At 53.9% G+C, this 12,500-nt stretch overlaps 1 protein-coding gene across 1 annotated transcript in view; it reads right to left on the bottom strand.

Annotated features, from left to right (window-relative positions):
* The window catches only part of plcl1 (phospholipase C like 1), a gene marked incomplete at both ends in the record, with an annotated part of 77,992 nt that overhangs the window by 10,505 nt on the left and 54,987 nt on the right, over nucleotides 1-12,500 (bottom strand). Inside the window, 3 exon segments of the mRNA XM_080536437.1 lie at nucleotides 5,308-7,038; nucleotides 9,300-9,890; nucleotides 10,588-10,662. Of these exon segments, the coding sequence (XP_080392563.1) occupies nucleotides 5,308-7,038; nucleotides 9,300-9,890; nucleotides 10,588-10,662 (2,397 nt within the window).

Raw genomic sequence — 12,500 nt, 5'->3', positions numbered from 1 at the left:
AGGGAGGAGGAGGGAGGAGGAGGAAGGAGGAGGGAGGAGGAGGAGGGAGGAGGGAGGAGGGAGGAGGGAGGGAGGAGGGAGGAGGAGGAGGGAGGAGGAGGGAGGAGGAGGGAGGAGGAGGAGGGAGGAGGAGGAAGGAGGAGGGAGGGAGGGAGGAGGAGGAGGGAGGAGGGAGGAGGAGGAGGGAGGAGGGAGGAGGAGGGAGGAGGGAGGAGGGAGGAGGAGGAGGAGGAGGAGGAGGGAGGAGGGGGGAGGAGGAGGAGGGAGGAGGGAGGAGGAGGGAGGAGGAGGAGGAGGGAGGAGGAGGGAGGAGGAGGAGGAGGGAGGAGGAGGAGGGAGGGAGGAGGAGGGAGGGAGGAGGAGGGAGAGGAGGAGGGAGGAGGGAGGAGGAGGGAGGAGGAGGAGGGAGGAGGAGGAGGGAGGAGGAAGGAGGAGGGGAGGAGGAGGGAGGAGGAGGGAGGAGGAGGAGGGAGGAGGGAGGAGGAGGGAGGAGGAGGAGGGAGGAGGGAGGAGGAGGGAGGAGGAGGAGGGAGGAGGAGGAGGGGAGGAGGAGGAGGGAGGAGGAGGGAGGAGGAGGAGGAGGAGGAGGAGGGAGGAGGAGGAGGAGGAGGGAGGAGGAGGAGGAGGAGGAGTAGGAGGAGGAGGGAGGAGGAGGAGGAGGAGAGAGGAGGAGGGAGGAGGAGGAGGAGGAGGGAGGAGGAGGAGGAGGAGGAGGAGGAGGGAGGAGGGAGGAGGAGGAGGAGGAGGAGGAGGAGGAGGAGGAGGAGGGAGGAGGAGGGAGGAGGAGGAGGAGGAGGAGGAGGAGGAGGGAGGAGGAGGGAGGAGGGAGGAGGAGGAGGAGGAGGAGGAGGAGGGAGGAGGAGGGAGGAGGGAGGAGGAGGGAGGAGGAAGGAGGAGGAGGAGGAGGGAGGAGGAGGGAGGAGGAGGGAGGAGGGAGGAGGAGGAGAAGGAGGAGGAGGAGGAGGAGGAGGGAGGAGGAGGGAGGAGGGAGGAGGGAGGAGGAGGGAGGAGGAGGAGGGAGGAGGGAGGAGGGAGGAGGAGGGAGGTGGAGGAGGGAGGAGGGAGGAGGGAGGAGGAGGGAGGAGGAGGGAGGAGGAGGAGGGAGGAGGAGGGAGGAGGGTTCCAGGCCGCGGGGAGATTAGAGGCTTGAGTTGTGTTTGTACTCTGGAGTCCTTGGCTTAGTCGGTCCTCTTAATGCGTTTCATCATGTGTGTGTGTGTGTGTGTGTGTGTGTGTGTGTGTGTGTGTGTGTGTGTGTGTGTGTGTGGTCATGGAGACAGCAGTACAGAGTGTTTGAGGCCTGGGCTGCCCTGAGGGCTTCACGTGTACAGCAGCCATATTAGGAGCTGGTCGGTCGTTCAGCTTAATGAACATAATGATCCAGTTTAAACTCGTCAAAGTCGTCGCACGCTAGAGTTGCAGCTGCAGTGAACTGTGATCTCTGGTGTGATCTCTGATGTGATCTATCACGTGATCTCTGATGTGATCTATGATGGCATTAAGACGGAGGTATGAGAACTGGGAGAGTTTGGGAGAATGACCAGTGTGTGTGTGTGTGTGTGTGTGTGTGTGTGTGTGTGTGTGTGTGTGTGCGTGTGTGTGTGCGTGTGTGTGTGTGTGTATGAGAACAGACCACGTCCTTATAAGGATTCTGTACTGAGTGTGTGTGTGCTTACTGTATTCTGTACGGAGAAGAGAGACCCAGCAGGGAGGTGTGTATGAGTGTGTGTGTGTGTGTGTGTGTGCGTGCGGTTGCGTGTCAAGAACACACACACACACACACACACACACACACACACACCGCCTCATCTGCATCCTATAATTACTCTCCGCTGAGGTGGCACAGGAGAGGAGGAGGAGAGAGAGTGAGGGAGAAACCAGGGCGTCACGCATGGTGGGGTCAGACACGGCCCAGACAACCCCAGGGACGCCTATCTGTCTCCTGGGTACCGCTGCTCTAGATCCCCCCTCCCCCCTCCACGCCCCGGGGGAGAGGGGCTGGGCAGGAGAAGTAATGGCCTGCTACCTGCGCCCTGCTTTTAGAGGAGCGGCTGTGGCGGCTGTGGCGGCTGTGTCTCAGGAGGTAGAGTCGCCATCTAATGATCACAAGGTTGGCAGATTGGCGGTTCGAGCCCCCCGGCTGGCCACATGTCGAAGTGTCCTTGGGCAAGACACTGAACCCCAAAATTGCTCCCAGTGAGCGGGCCGGCGGGCGCCTTGCAGCTTGCCGCCATTGGTGTGTGAATGTGTGAATGAGAGGCCGTTGTAAAGCGCTTTGGAGCAGCAAAAAAGGCGCTATATAAGTGCAGTCCATTTACCATTTAGAGACCCCCTCTAATGGCGTTGGGAGACTCTCCTCTGTATCATTCAGTTATTGGTTGTGTGGACGGTACGTATGGGCACGACATGGCCTAAAAATAAAATCACATCCCATACCCCCCCCCCCCCTTTCTTAAAAACAAACTTCTTAAAAAACCTTCTTCTCATTATGGGATACTATGGGGGGAAAATGATTCCGTTAATGTTACCTGCTTTTGGTACCAGCAGGTGTTTTGGGGGCTGTTGTCACTGTCTTGTTCAACTCGCAGTGCCGCCTCCCACACGCCTCCCACACGGCTGCGTGCCTCTCTCTCGTTTTGAGATGCTGGAAGAATAAATTAGTCGTGCTGCGGCTTTTTCCGTTGCCACCGACGATGGAACTAGTGTTAACGATGGAACCCTAGTTAAAGTGAAGATCTATTTTCATTTTTATCACTACAACAGCTGTGCCTATTTTACCTACAAGTAGAGCCGCTTTTGGGGTCAAATAGACCCCCTTTTTAGAATGTAAATCTGCTATTTACACACAGAGATCACTCAAGGATCACTCGCTTCTTTTTTTAGCCTGCCTCCTACACAGAAAAACTGCAAAATAGCTTTATACTAGCTTATCCTAAAGTGATTTAGAAAATGTAAGGATACTGGGGTGGTAGAACGCACATATCTAGGAAAAGTCATGAAAGGAGGGTCCTGAAATTTGATCGAGTGCAAAGATATATCTTTTTTTACTCACAGGGGTCACCGTGACCCCTCACGGCTCTTCTAGTGTTAAACATTGTCGTAATAGAGTGCAAGAAAACAGCATCCGCACACTCTAATCTGTGCAAAAAACGTTTGACTGTTTATTGCGCAAGCGTTCGGTCTCTCCCTCCTCACACGGCACACTGCGACATTAACCTCACAACCAGAGCTGGGCGGTCAATCGATTTGATCAGTTAATTAGGATTTATGGTTTAGGACAATGTTTAAATAGTGAAAGTACCACCGCTCATCCGTGATCAGACTTAGCTGAGGTGCTGGAACTGAAGAGTATCAATAGAGTGTATGCCTGAAGAAGGTCTATTGACTGAAAGCTTGCGCAAATAATTGCACAGATTATTGAGTGTGCAGATGCTGTTGTTGTTTTTTTGCACTCTATTGATACTCTTCAAGTCTCCAGCACCTCAGCTAAGTCTGATCATGGTTGAGCGGTGGTAATTTCACCCATAAATCCTAATTAACTGATCAAATCAATTGATTGTCTGGTTCTGCTCTGGTTGTGAGGTTAATGTGTGAGGAGGGAGGAGGGAGAGGAGTGGATGTGGATGTGTGATCCCAGACATCCAGGTGCTGCTGGATCAAAGTGACAAGACAGTTTCTCCAGTGTCTGACTAAAAAAAGAAAACAAATCGTCTTCTATCATGACGACTGCCAATGGCCGCTGGCCTGAACTTGTTTACTTGGATTGATGATTCACTTTGTGTGCTGTTTATGAGGCCGGTGGAGGCTGGTGGAGGCTAGTGGAGGCTGGTGGAGGCCGGTGGAGGCTGGTGGAGGCCGGTGGAGGCCGGTGGAGGCCGGTGGAGGCTGGTGGAGGCTGGTGGGGGCCGGTGCCTCCCCTGGCAGAACAAAACTTTCGACCCAAACTCGGCAAACAGGATTTCACTGCTGTTTGCAGTGTAGACACAGTAGACACTTCCACATGTCCACAAGTGCCCTGGTGTGTGTGTGTGTGTGTGTGTGTGTGTGTGTGTGTGTATGTGTGTGTGTGTGTGTGTGCGTGTGTGTCTTGGCGTGGCTCTCGCCAGCGTCTGGGCTTGGCTTCTCTCTCACGTTTTGGCAGGCAGTGATTAAGACACACGAGAGCAGGCGTCGGGTGACACACACACACTCAGCCAAGCAGCATGGCTGCTTGTGTGTGTCTGTGTCTGTGTGTGTCTGTGTGTGTGTGTGTGTGTGTGTGTGTGTGTCACGCCATACTGCCACACCGCCCCAGGGCTAACGATCTCTGAGGCATAGCCGAGTGACCCCCCCTGCCAAACCCCCCCCCCCTCCCCCCTCCGACCAGCAGTGGGCTGGCACGGTTGTCCCATTTAGACCCGCGGCGTGTTCACCCAACCGCTACCGCCATGTTCACATCACCACGGATACCACCACACACACTCAGACTGAGTCACAGCGAGCGCAGTGCTTCAGGCAGTGCTATCGACGTCTACTTCTGACACCGTTGGTTGTTTAACCCCTCTGTTGTTGTATAATGTTTAACCCTCATTGAGTCACTTGTCATGTGACCGCCCTGTCGTTGACTCATCATCATCATCCTCATCCTCATCAACATTCATTCATCATTCAACATTCGTTCTCACACACTTGATTACAGGGCTTTGTCACGATGGTGAATGGAGAAAGGGATTGGATATCTGTAGTTAAAAAATACACAATGTCTCTCTTTCCAAGGGAGGGTTGTTAGTGGGGGCGAGGGGGGGGGGGGGGGAGACATCAGAGGATGGGCTCGTTTTAATACACGGAACGGATTGAGGAAAGGTACGCTACCTGACCTGACATAAAACCACCGGGGCATCAGAGCCTCCTCGTTGCTAGGCTACAGGTGACAATGACACAGCAGAGAGAATTGAGTGACATCAGGAGCGGCTGGTGGAGACGTGGGATGACACGGCTCATTGTCATGCATGGGACAGATTGTGTTTGATACAGTTCCTCAAAACACGCTGGGTTTTTGATACATTTTCCCCTCATTTCAGCCTCTCCTGATTTCAGTCACATGTCAGGGTGCGTCACCCACCTCCCCCGCCCCACCCCGTCCCCCGTCCCCCCACCACCCCTGACGTCACTCAGTGTCACTACCTGATGTGTCATTGTCACCTGTCGTCGCCTCGCCTTGGGGACATCGAAACACCCTCCACTCGACCTTCACCGTGTGTGTGTGTGTGTGAGTGTGTGTACGGACCCGCAAACAACAAGATCAAAAACGCTCTCAACAACTCTCACCTGGAACTCGAACGTCTCGTCGAACAGCGGGTTGTCCTGGTTCTGGGCTGCTGTGCGAGTGCGCTGTTCTGCGCAATCGGCCGGCACCCCGTGCAGCTCCAGCACCACGTACGGGTCGATCACCTCCCCCTTGGCCCCGGCGCCCTGCGGCTTGGGCAGGCTGTGGGCGCTGATCACCTTCACCCGCAGGGTCTGCGGGGGGACCCCGGGGACGCAGCCCTGCGTGTGGGCGCTGAAGTAGGACACCTCGTCCCGCATGACGGCCGGACGGAGCACGTAGCCGCAGCCGCCGTTCTGCGTGAAGCGGCCGCGGTGGAGGTCCAGCATGGCCCCGGGGGTCTGCTGGTTCAGGGCCACCAGCTGCACCCCGCCCTTCCAGTAGCCCTGGGGGTTGGGGTTGCTGGAGTCCAGCCGGACCGAGCTGGGCCTCACCCGCGTCAGGGTCTTCTTGGTGTAGCCCACCAGCTCCTCCGGGCTCTCGCTGGCCAGCCGGCCGGCCTCGCCCTCCCCCAGGGAGCACAGCGTCCAGTAGGGCGGCTCGGGGGGCTGGGGCGGCGTGCCCACCGGCGAGGAGGGCGTGCTGGGCGGCGAGTGCTGCGCCTGCTTGTGGTTGGCGCGGTGGGCGTAGAAGCCGCGGCTGCCCGTGCGCGCCACGGCCACCAGGTCCGAGAGCTCCCGGTGGAGGCGGAGCCTCCGGGGCTGAGGGGGCGGCGGCACCACCAGCACCACGCCCAGCTCCTCCTCCCCGGGGATGGTCATCCGTCGGCCCGCCAGGGGGCCGCCGCCGCCGATCTCCTCGTCCTCCTCGGACACCTCCCCCTCGGACGCGTCCTCGTCGGGGGGGAGCTTCTTGCCCACCAGCAGCACGCGGCCCTTCAGCTGCTCCGGGGAGGGCAGGGTGGTGGCGCGGACCCCGACCCCCAGGCTGACCGGCAAGGCCTCGGGGGTGTAGAGGCGTGACCCGAACACCTTCCTCAGGTGCTGGGCCAGGGTGCGCTGCTGGGCCGGGGAGCAACGCTGGCACAGGTAGAGTAAGAGCGGGTACGGGGACGTCAGGAAGGCGTACTTGTTGACCACCTCCAGGGCGCTGCGGGCGGTCACAGGGGAGTGGTGGTGGTGGTGGTGGTGGTGGTGGTGCTGCTGCTGCTGGTGGTGATGGTGCTGGTGGAGGTGGCGGGCGTCCGGGCCGTAATCCACCCCCAGGATGGGCTCCCCCTCGGGGCCGTCCGTCACCCCCAGCTCCAGGCACCGGCAGCCGGACTGGAGGGCCCGGGTCAGCCCCCCGAGGTCGGCCCGGCCGTGCACCTGGTCGTCCAGCAGGTAGGAGCGGTAGGAGGCGCTGATGTAGTAGTGGGACAGGGGCAGGGTCATGTCCTGGCACACGCCCTGGTGCTCCGCGTCGAACAGCTGGCAGTCGGGGGACTGGAGGTAGCGCGCGAAGCCGTCCAGCCCCAGCAGACCCTTCTCCTTGCCCTGGGCCGAGGGCTCGTAGCGGTGGGCCAGCTCCAGGCAGCCGTCCACCGTGGCCATGGACAGGCCCTGCTCGGACTCCAGGAAGAGGCGCAGGTCCTGGGCGTCGAGGACCTCGCGGTCCTTGGAGAGCTGGACGAGGAGGAAGTAGACGTCGGGCCGCGTGCACAGCTCCTGGTAGGCCTCGTGGAACTCCTCGCGGGTCACGTGGCTGGTCAGCTTCTCCTTGCTCCGCTGGATCTCCTTGAACCTCAGACGCACCTGGGCCGGGGGGGAGGGGGGGGGAAGGAAGAGAAGGGTGGTGGGAGGGGGGAGGGGGGACAGAGGGAGGAGGGAGGGGGAGAGGGAGGAGAGAGAGGAGAGAGTATTGTGAGAGAAGGGAAACAGAGACAGGGAAGGGAGAATGGGGAGAGGGAGGAGGCAGAGTGAAAAGAGGGAGGAGGACAGGAAGGAGGAGGAGGGAGAGGGGAAGAGTTTAGATGAGGTCAAATCAGTTTTTCTGTAATATCCCAGAGAATGTACTGTATGGAATTATTGAGCTAGAATGTTAAATATTTCTTAATCTTAATCAGGCAAGACAAGATGTGGAGTGAAGTATTATAATTCCCCAAATCAGTTGAGGAATTACATTTAAATGTAAATTGAAATTTAAAAGTTACCGAAGTAACTTAATTTTATTTCAGTTAATTTCGTTATTGGAATGGATATGACATCAAATATGACATTTGGACCTGGCCAGACTCATGCCTATCAATGCCCCACTGTCTGCCAGTACACCCACACACCCCCCCCCACACTAACACACACCACACAGACACACACACACACTACAGCCTCTACACACAGACACACACACACTACAGCCTCTACACACAGACAGGCAGCTGCTGAGATTCCACAGGAGGCTCCTTCAGTAGGACTGAATGTTGATTCAGAGAGACTGGCTGTGGACATGCTGTCCAGTCTGAGACCCTCAAACACAAACACACACAGGCACACACACACACACAGGCACACACACGCACACACACACACAGGCACACACACGCACACACACACATACACACACACACACAAACACACACACACACACACAGACACACACACACACACAGACACACACACACACAAACACACACACGCACACACACACACACACACACACATACAGACACACACACACACACACACACACAAACACACACACACACACACACACAAACACACACACACACACACACACACACACTCACACCCCTGGCTCTCTCTACTGTGGGTCTGTGTACCACCAGCTGGTATCTCATTCTGAGATGGAGAATCCAGGAATGTCTGTGTGTGTGTGTGTGTGTGTGTGTGTGTGTGTGTGTGTGTGTGTGTGTGTCTGTGCCCAGATAAACACGCCTATCAGCTTCCTTTAATAACGGGGCTGGCCGTCAGAAGTCCTTGGGCCCTTTATGTTTATTTATATACATGTACTGGATCTTCTCTGAGAAACTGGTGGCTTTTCCCGATTGTCTGTGTTGCACTGAGATGTGAGACAGTCTGGTGAAAAGGTCCGCATGCCGGTTTTTAGACTGGGATCTATTCATACAACAAGGGACACAGCACTTTCCCGTTTTCCCCATATTGTCAGCGTCTTTGAGCCTCGGAAAAGCGCTATATAAATATAATGAATTATTATTATTACTGAGGGATTTCGAAGAGAGCGCCTCAGCCGACGTTGGACCCGGAAACACGTCACGACTTAACAACCGAATTGGACAGCGGTGCCAGTGTGTGTCAAGGCTCACTGCTAAGCCTGGTGCTCTGAGCCTCGTGAACAAGCCTGTCTGAATTTCCACAGTCTGGCTTTTTGTATGATCACCAGTTTTTTACGTTTTAAACAAACGGTGGTAACTGTTGGTTGGTTGGTTGGTTGGTTGGTTGGTGGTTATATATCGTCAACCACCACCATCTTTCAGGTCACTATACCTCGGAGGCTCTATACTGCAGCTAATGTGTACTAACACGTTTGCAAACTATTACAAATGCTATTATACGTGCCATTACAAATCCTATTATATGTTATTACATGAGCTATTGAATGTGCAATTAGAAATGCTATTACATGTGCTATTACAAGTGCTATTATAAATGTTATTACATGATACATAAGGTTCTATCTCCGTTTAGGGCAGTTCAGAGATATTGAGTGTCAAAGTTTTTACATTCCATTATGTTTTGTGAGATGGAACCTTTGTATTTTATGAATTACTAACTCAAAAATGTCAAGATTTTAAAAATAACACCATTAATAAACACCTAATGGATCAGATTATGTAAAAAAACTATTTTGACAAAAATGGAGATAGAACCTTATAATTCTAACGTCACAAAATGCTATTACATGTGCTATTCCACAGTAACATCTACAGCCCTACAGCCCTACAGGGCCCCCCCAGCCCCCCAGCCCCCTCCCTCCCAGCCCCCTCCCTCACCCCCAGCCCCCCAGCCCCCCCCCCCACCCCAGCCCCCTCCCTCACCTTGGCCTCCTTGATGCCGGGACACAGCTTACAGATGGTGGCCACGGCCACGTCCTCCGCCACGATGCCGTTCCCGTCCTCGTCCACCTCCGCGAACTCCGCCTCCAGCCACTCGCTCCTCATCCTGCTCCCGGCGCTGCCCTCTCCGATGAGCCCCCCCTCTCCGAACCCGCACCCGCCTCCCGCTCCCCCTCCCCCTCCTCCTCCTCCACCTCCGATGGCGGCGGGGTGGGACACCAGGTAGCGCAGCCCCGTGACCCAGATGTTGGCCACGTCGGCGGTGAGCGCCACCAGGTCCAGGGACTGGTAGTTGTCCCCGTGGATGATGGAGAAGGCGGCCTCCTCGGCCAGGTGCTCGGTGGCGGGGCTGTTGTGGAGGAAGGTCTCCGTGCTCTTGCCCGTGCGGACCTCCCGGATGGTGGCCATGTCCAGGCGGGCGTGCTCCACGTCCTTCTTGGAGGGCTCCCAGCGCAGGCAGCTCAGGTCCTGGTCCAGGGTGTAGAAGCGGCAGTAGAGGCGGGAGTTGGGCCGCACCTTCTTCAGCTCGCAGCCGCCCTGCATGAAGGCCAGGCAGTCCGACGCGCTGCTCACCTGCACCGTCGAGGAGGTAAGAGTTGTGCATTTTAGCTATGTTCCATATTATTATTATACCATAAACCAGATTCTGTTTGTCTTAAGCCCAATGCACACGGTGTGCGATTTTGTCGCACGACAACATTCTATTCTCAATTCACACCGCCGAAGTGTGTGGGTGTGAATGGAGAATCGAATGTTGACGTGCGACAATATCGCATCGCAATGCACACGGCGTGCGATGCGATATTGTCGCACGACAACATTCGATTCTCCATTCACATTCATTCATTCATTGGTGTGAATTGAGAATCGAATGTTGTCGTGCGACAAAATCGCACGCTGTGTGCATTGGGCTTAAGAGCAGTCATTTGGCAGAGGCTTTCATCCAAAGCGACTTACAATACACTTACTTACTGACCTTGTTCAAGCAAGTGAATCAACTTTACAACAGTCATCTTAAGTAAAACCTTACAGTTGCAATCAAAATTATTCAACCTGCATTGCATATTAGGCTTATTGGCCAAATGTAAAAATGTTCAGCTGTTTGCAATAAAAAACAAATGACCGAATACCTAAAATGTAAGACCTTTTTAGGCCTTATAAGGATTGCTGGATTTTAGACTTTAAGGCTTTTTAAGACCAGTGTGGGAACCCTATATAAAACATGTTTGTGTTTTGAAGGCACAAAGCAACATTTTTCAGCGCCACAAACCTTCTTCTCAGAGGGAATGCTGCTGAAGGAGACCGTCTTCTTACGCCCGCCTACCACCTTGTGCACTGAAGGATCCTGGGTAAAAACACAGAGGGAGAGAGAGAGAGTCCGTCAAGTCGTATTAAAGTTAGATGACGCTGTGTCCTCCCCTAGTGGGGTCGTATGGTTGAGAGAGACGAGCTCATTCAAATTTAAAAACAACAGAAACGGGAGATAAAGCAGAGGAATTATTTACATGCTACTGTAGTTCAGGGGAGGCTGGTGGAGGTGGAGATCGGAGGACGCCGGGCCTCATTGAAATGCATGGACTGGAACGAGGAATGTTATCAAACACTCACATTGAGCCCCATCCTCCAATTTCTACCGCCACACGCCTCCCCTCCTACTGTAGTTACAAGAAACGGGAAGTTGTAATAAAAAGCCTTCCGCTTGCATAGTTGATGTGAGTGTGTGAGTGCAGATAAGACTTGTGTTTGAACTTCAGCAGGGGTCGATTTACGGCCATGGGGGGAGGCTGGTGGAAGTAGAAATAGTCGGAGGACAGGCTCATTATAACGCATGGATACGGAACGAGGAACGGTATCACTGTCCTCAGATTTCTACCTCTGTCAGCCTTCCCTGCTTTATAGCCACCGGGCCAGACCTATTAGTCAGTAAGTCAGGAGCCCACCGTCAATATTAATTATTAATGACCTCAACAACATTAAAACAGAGGTTATTTTTGTACAACCCCGCTGTCTGTTCACAGAGTAGCCAGACGACCGAAATAACGGATCTCTACACCCGAATGATTATTTTAATTTCAACTCATCTTCAGAGGCTTGGCTGGAAAATCGATTGTGCCATTTTCATTTCCGTTGTGGTAAATTACCACCTATTCATAGCACAACCGTCGCCCACCCACCCCCACCCCCGACCCCCCCCACACACACACACACACACACACACACACACACACACACACACACACACACACACACACACACCCCAACCCTCTGCATCACTGATCAGTCTGCTGTTCAGAGAATATGAATATGTTATGTCAGGAAAGCACAGATAATGCGAGGGGAACGGATAGAGATTCTACCCTAAGTTGCTCATTTCTATTCGGGGAAAAAGCCATGATTGACATTGTCTGCGTCAGCCATTATGTTTCTGCAAATCGATTCATATCATTGTGGGATGACCACAAGATAACAAATGCCCATTCTGTTTGCAACATAGGGCTTTGATTTCACTAACTAATCGTTTAATTTCCTACACATTATTGAAAAGTGATTGCTATTCTGTAGCGCCCCAACCAAGTCAGCGCAAAGCGGGCAGCAGCCTGAGAGCTGCCTCAATGTGAAACTCACTTCAGGTAAGACCTTCACTGTCAAACATTTCCAAAGATTATATCACGTGACGACTCAAGCATGTGACAGAAAGCAGGCTGCTTTCTTTTCTGTCTATGGTCCCCGCCGTGAGCCGGCAGCATCCAACCCCAGGCGGGCTGCGTGGAAGCACTTCCATGTTCATTATATTGTCATATGCGGTAATTATGGTGTTTGACAGAGAGAGGAATGTTGGTCTGGTTCTGCTGTAAGTGCAGACGTGTCTTTGTCAGTGGGATAACGTTCCCTCATGGCCTGTTCATATCTGCAGACTAAAGGCTGGTGGTGCTGTCATCATCAGAGGCCTAGAGAGGATCTACCGCACACCCGCTAAATCTTTAAGAGACCTCTTAGAACATATACCTAGCTAGAACATATCCCTTCTTAGACCTCTTAGAACATATCCCTTCTTAGACATCTTAGAACATATCCCTTCTCATGACTCGCTTTACCTCAAGATGCTTTTAGTCTTTTAGTAATTCCGTTCTCTTTGCGCTCATCCTTTTTTCATTTTTAGTTGTATTCATTTTTTTTATTTTA

This window comes from Nansenia antarctica (genome assembly GCF_963989245.1).
Source record: "Nansenia antarctica genome assembly, chromosome: 7".
NCBI classification, from domain to species: domain Eukaryota; kingdom Metazoa; phylum Chordata; class Actinopteri; order Argentiniformes; family Microstomatidae; genus Nansenia; species Nansenia antarctica.
The sequence above is the reverse complement of the archived record's forward strand: the minus strand, read 5'-3'. Positions and strand labels throughout refer to the sequence as shown.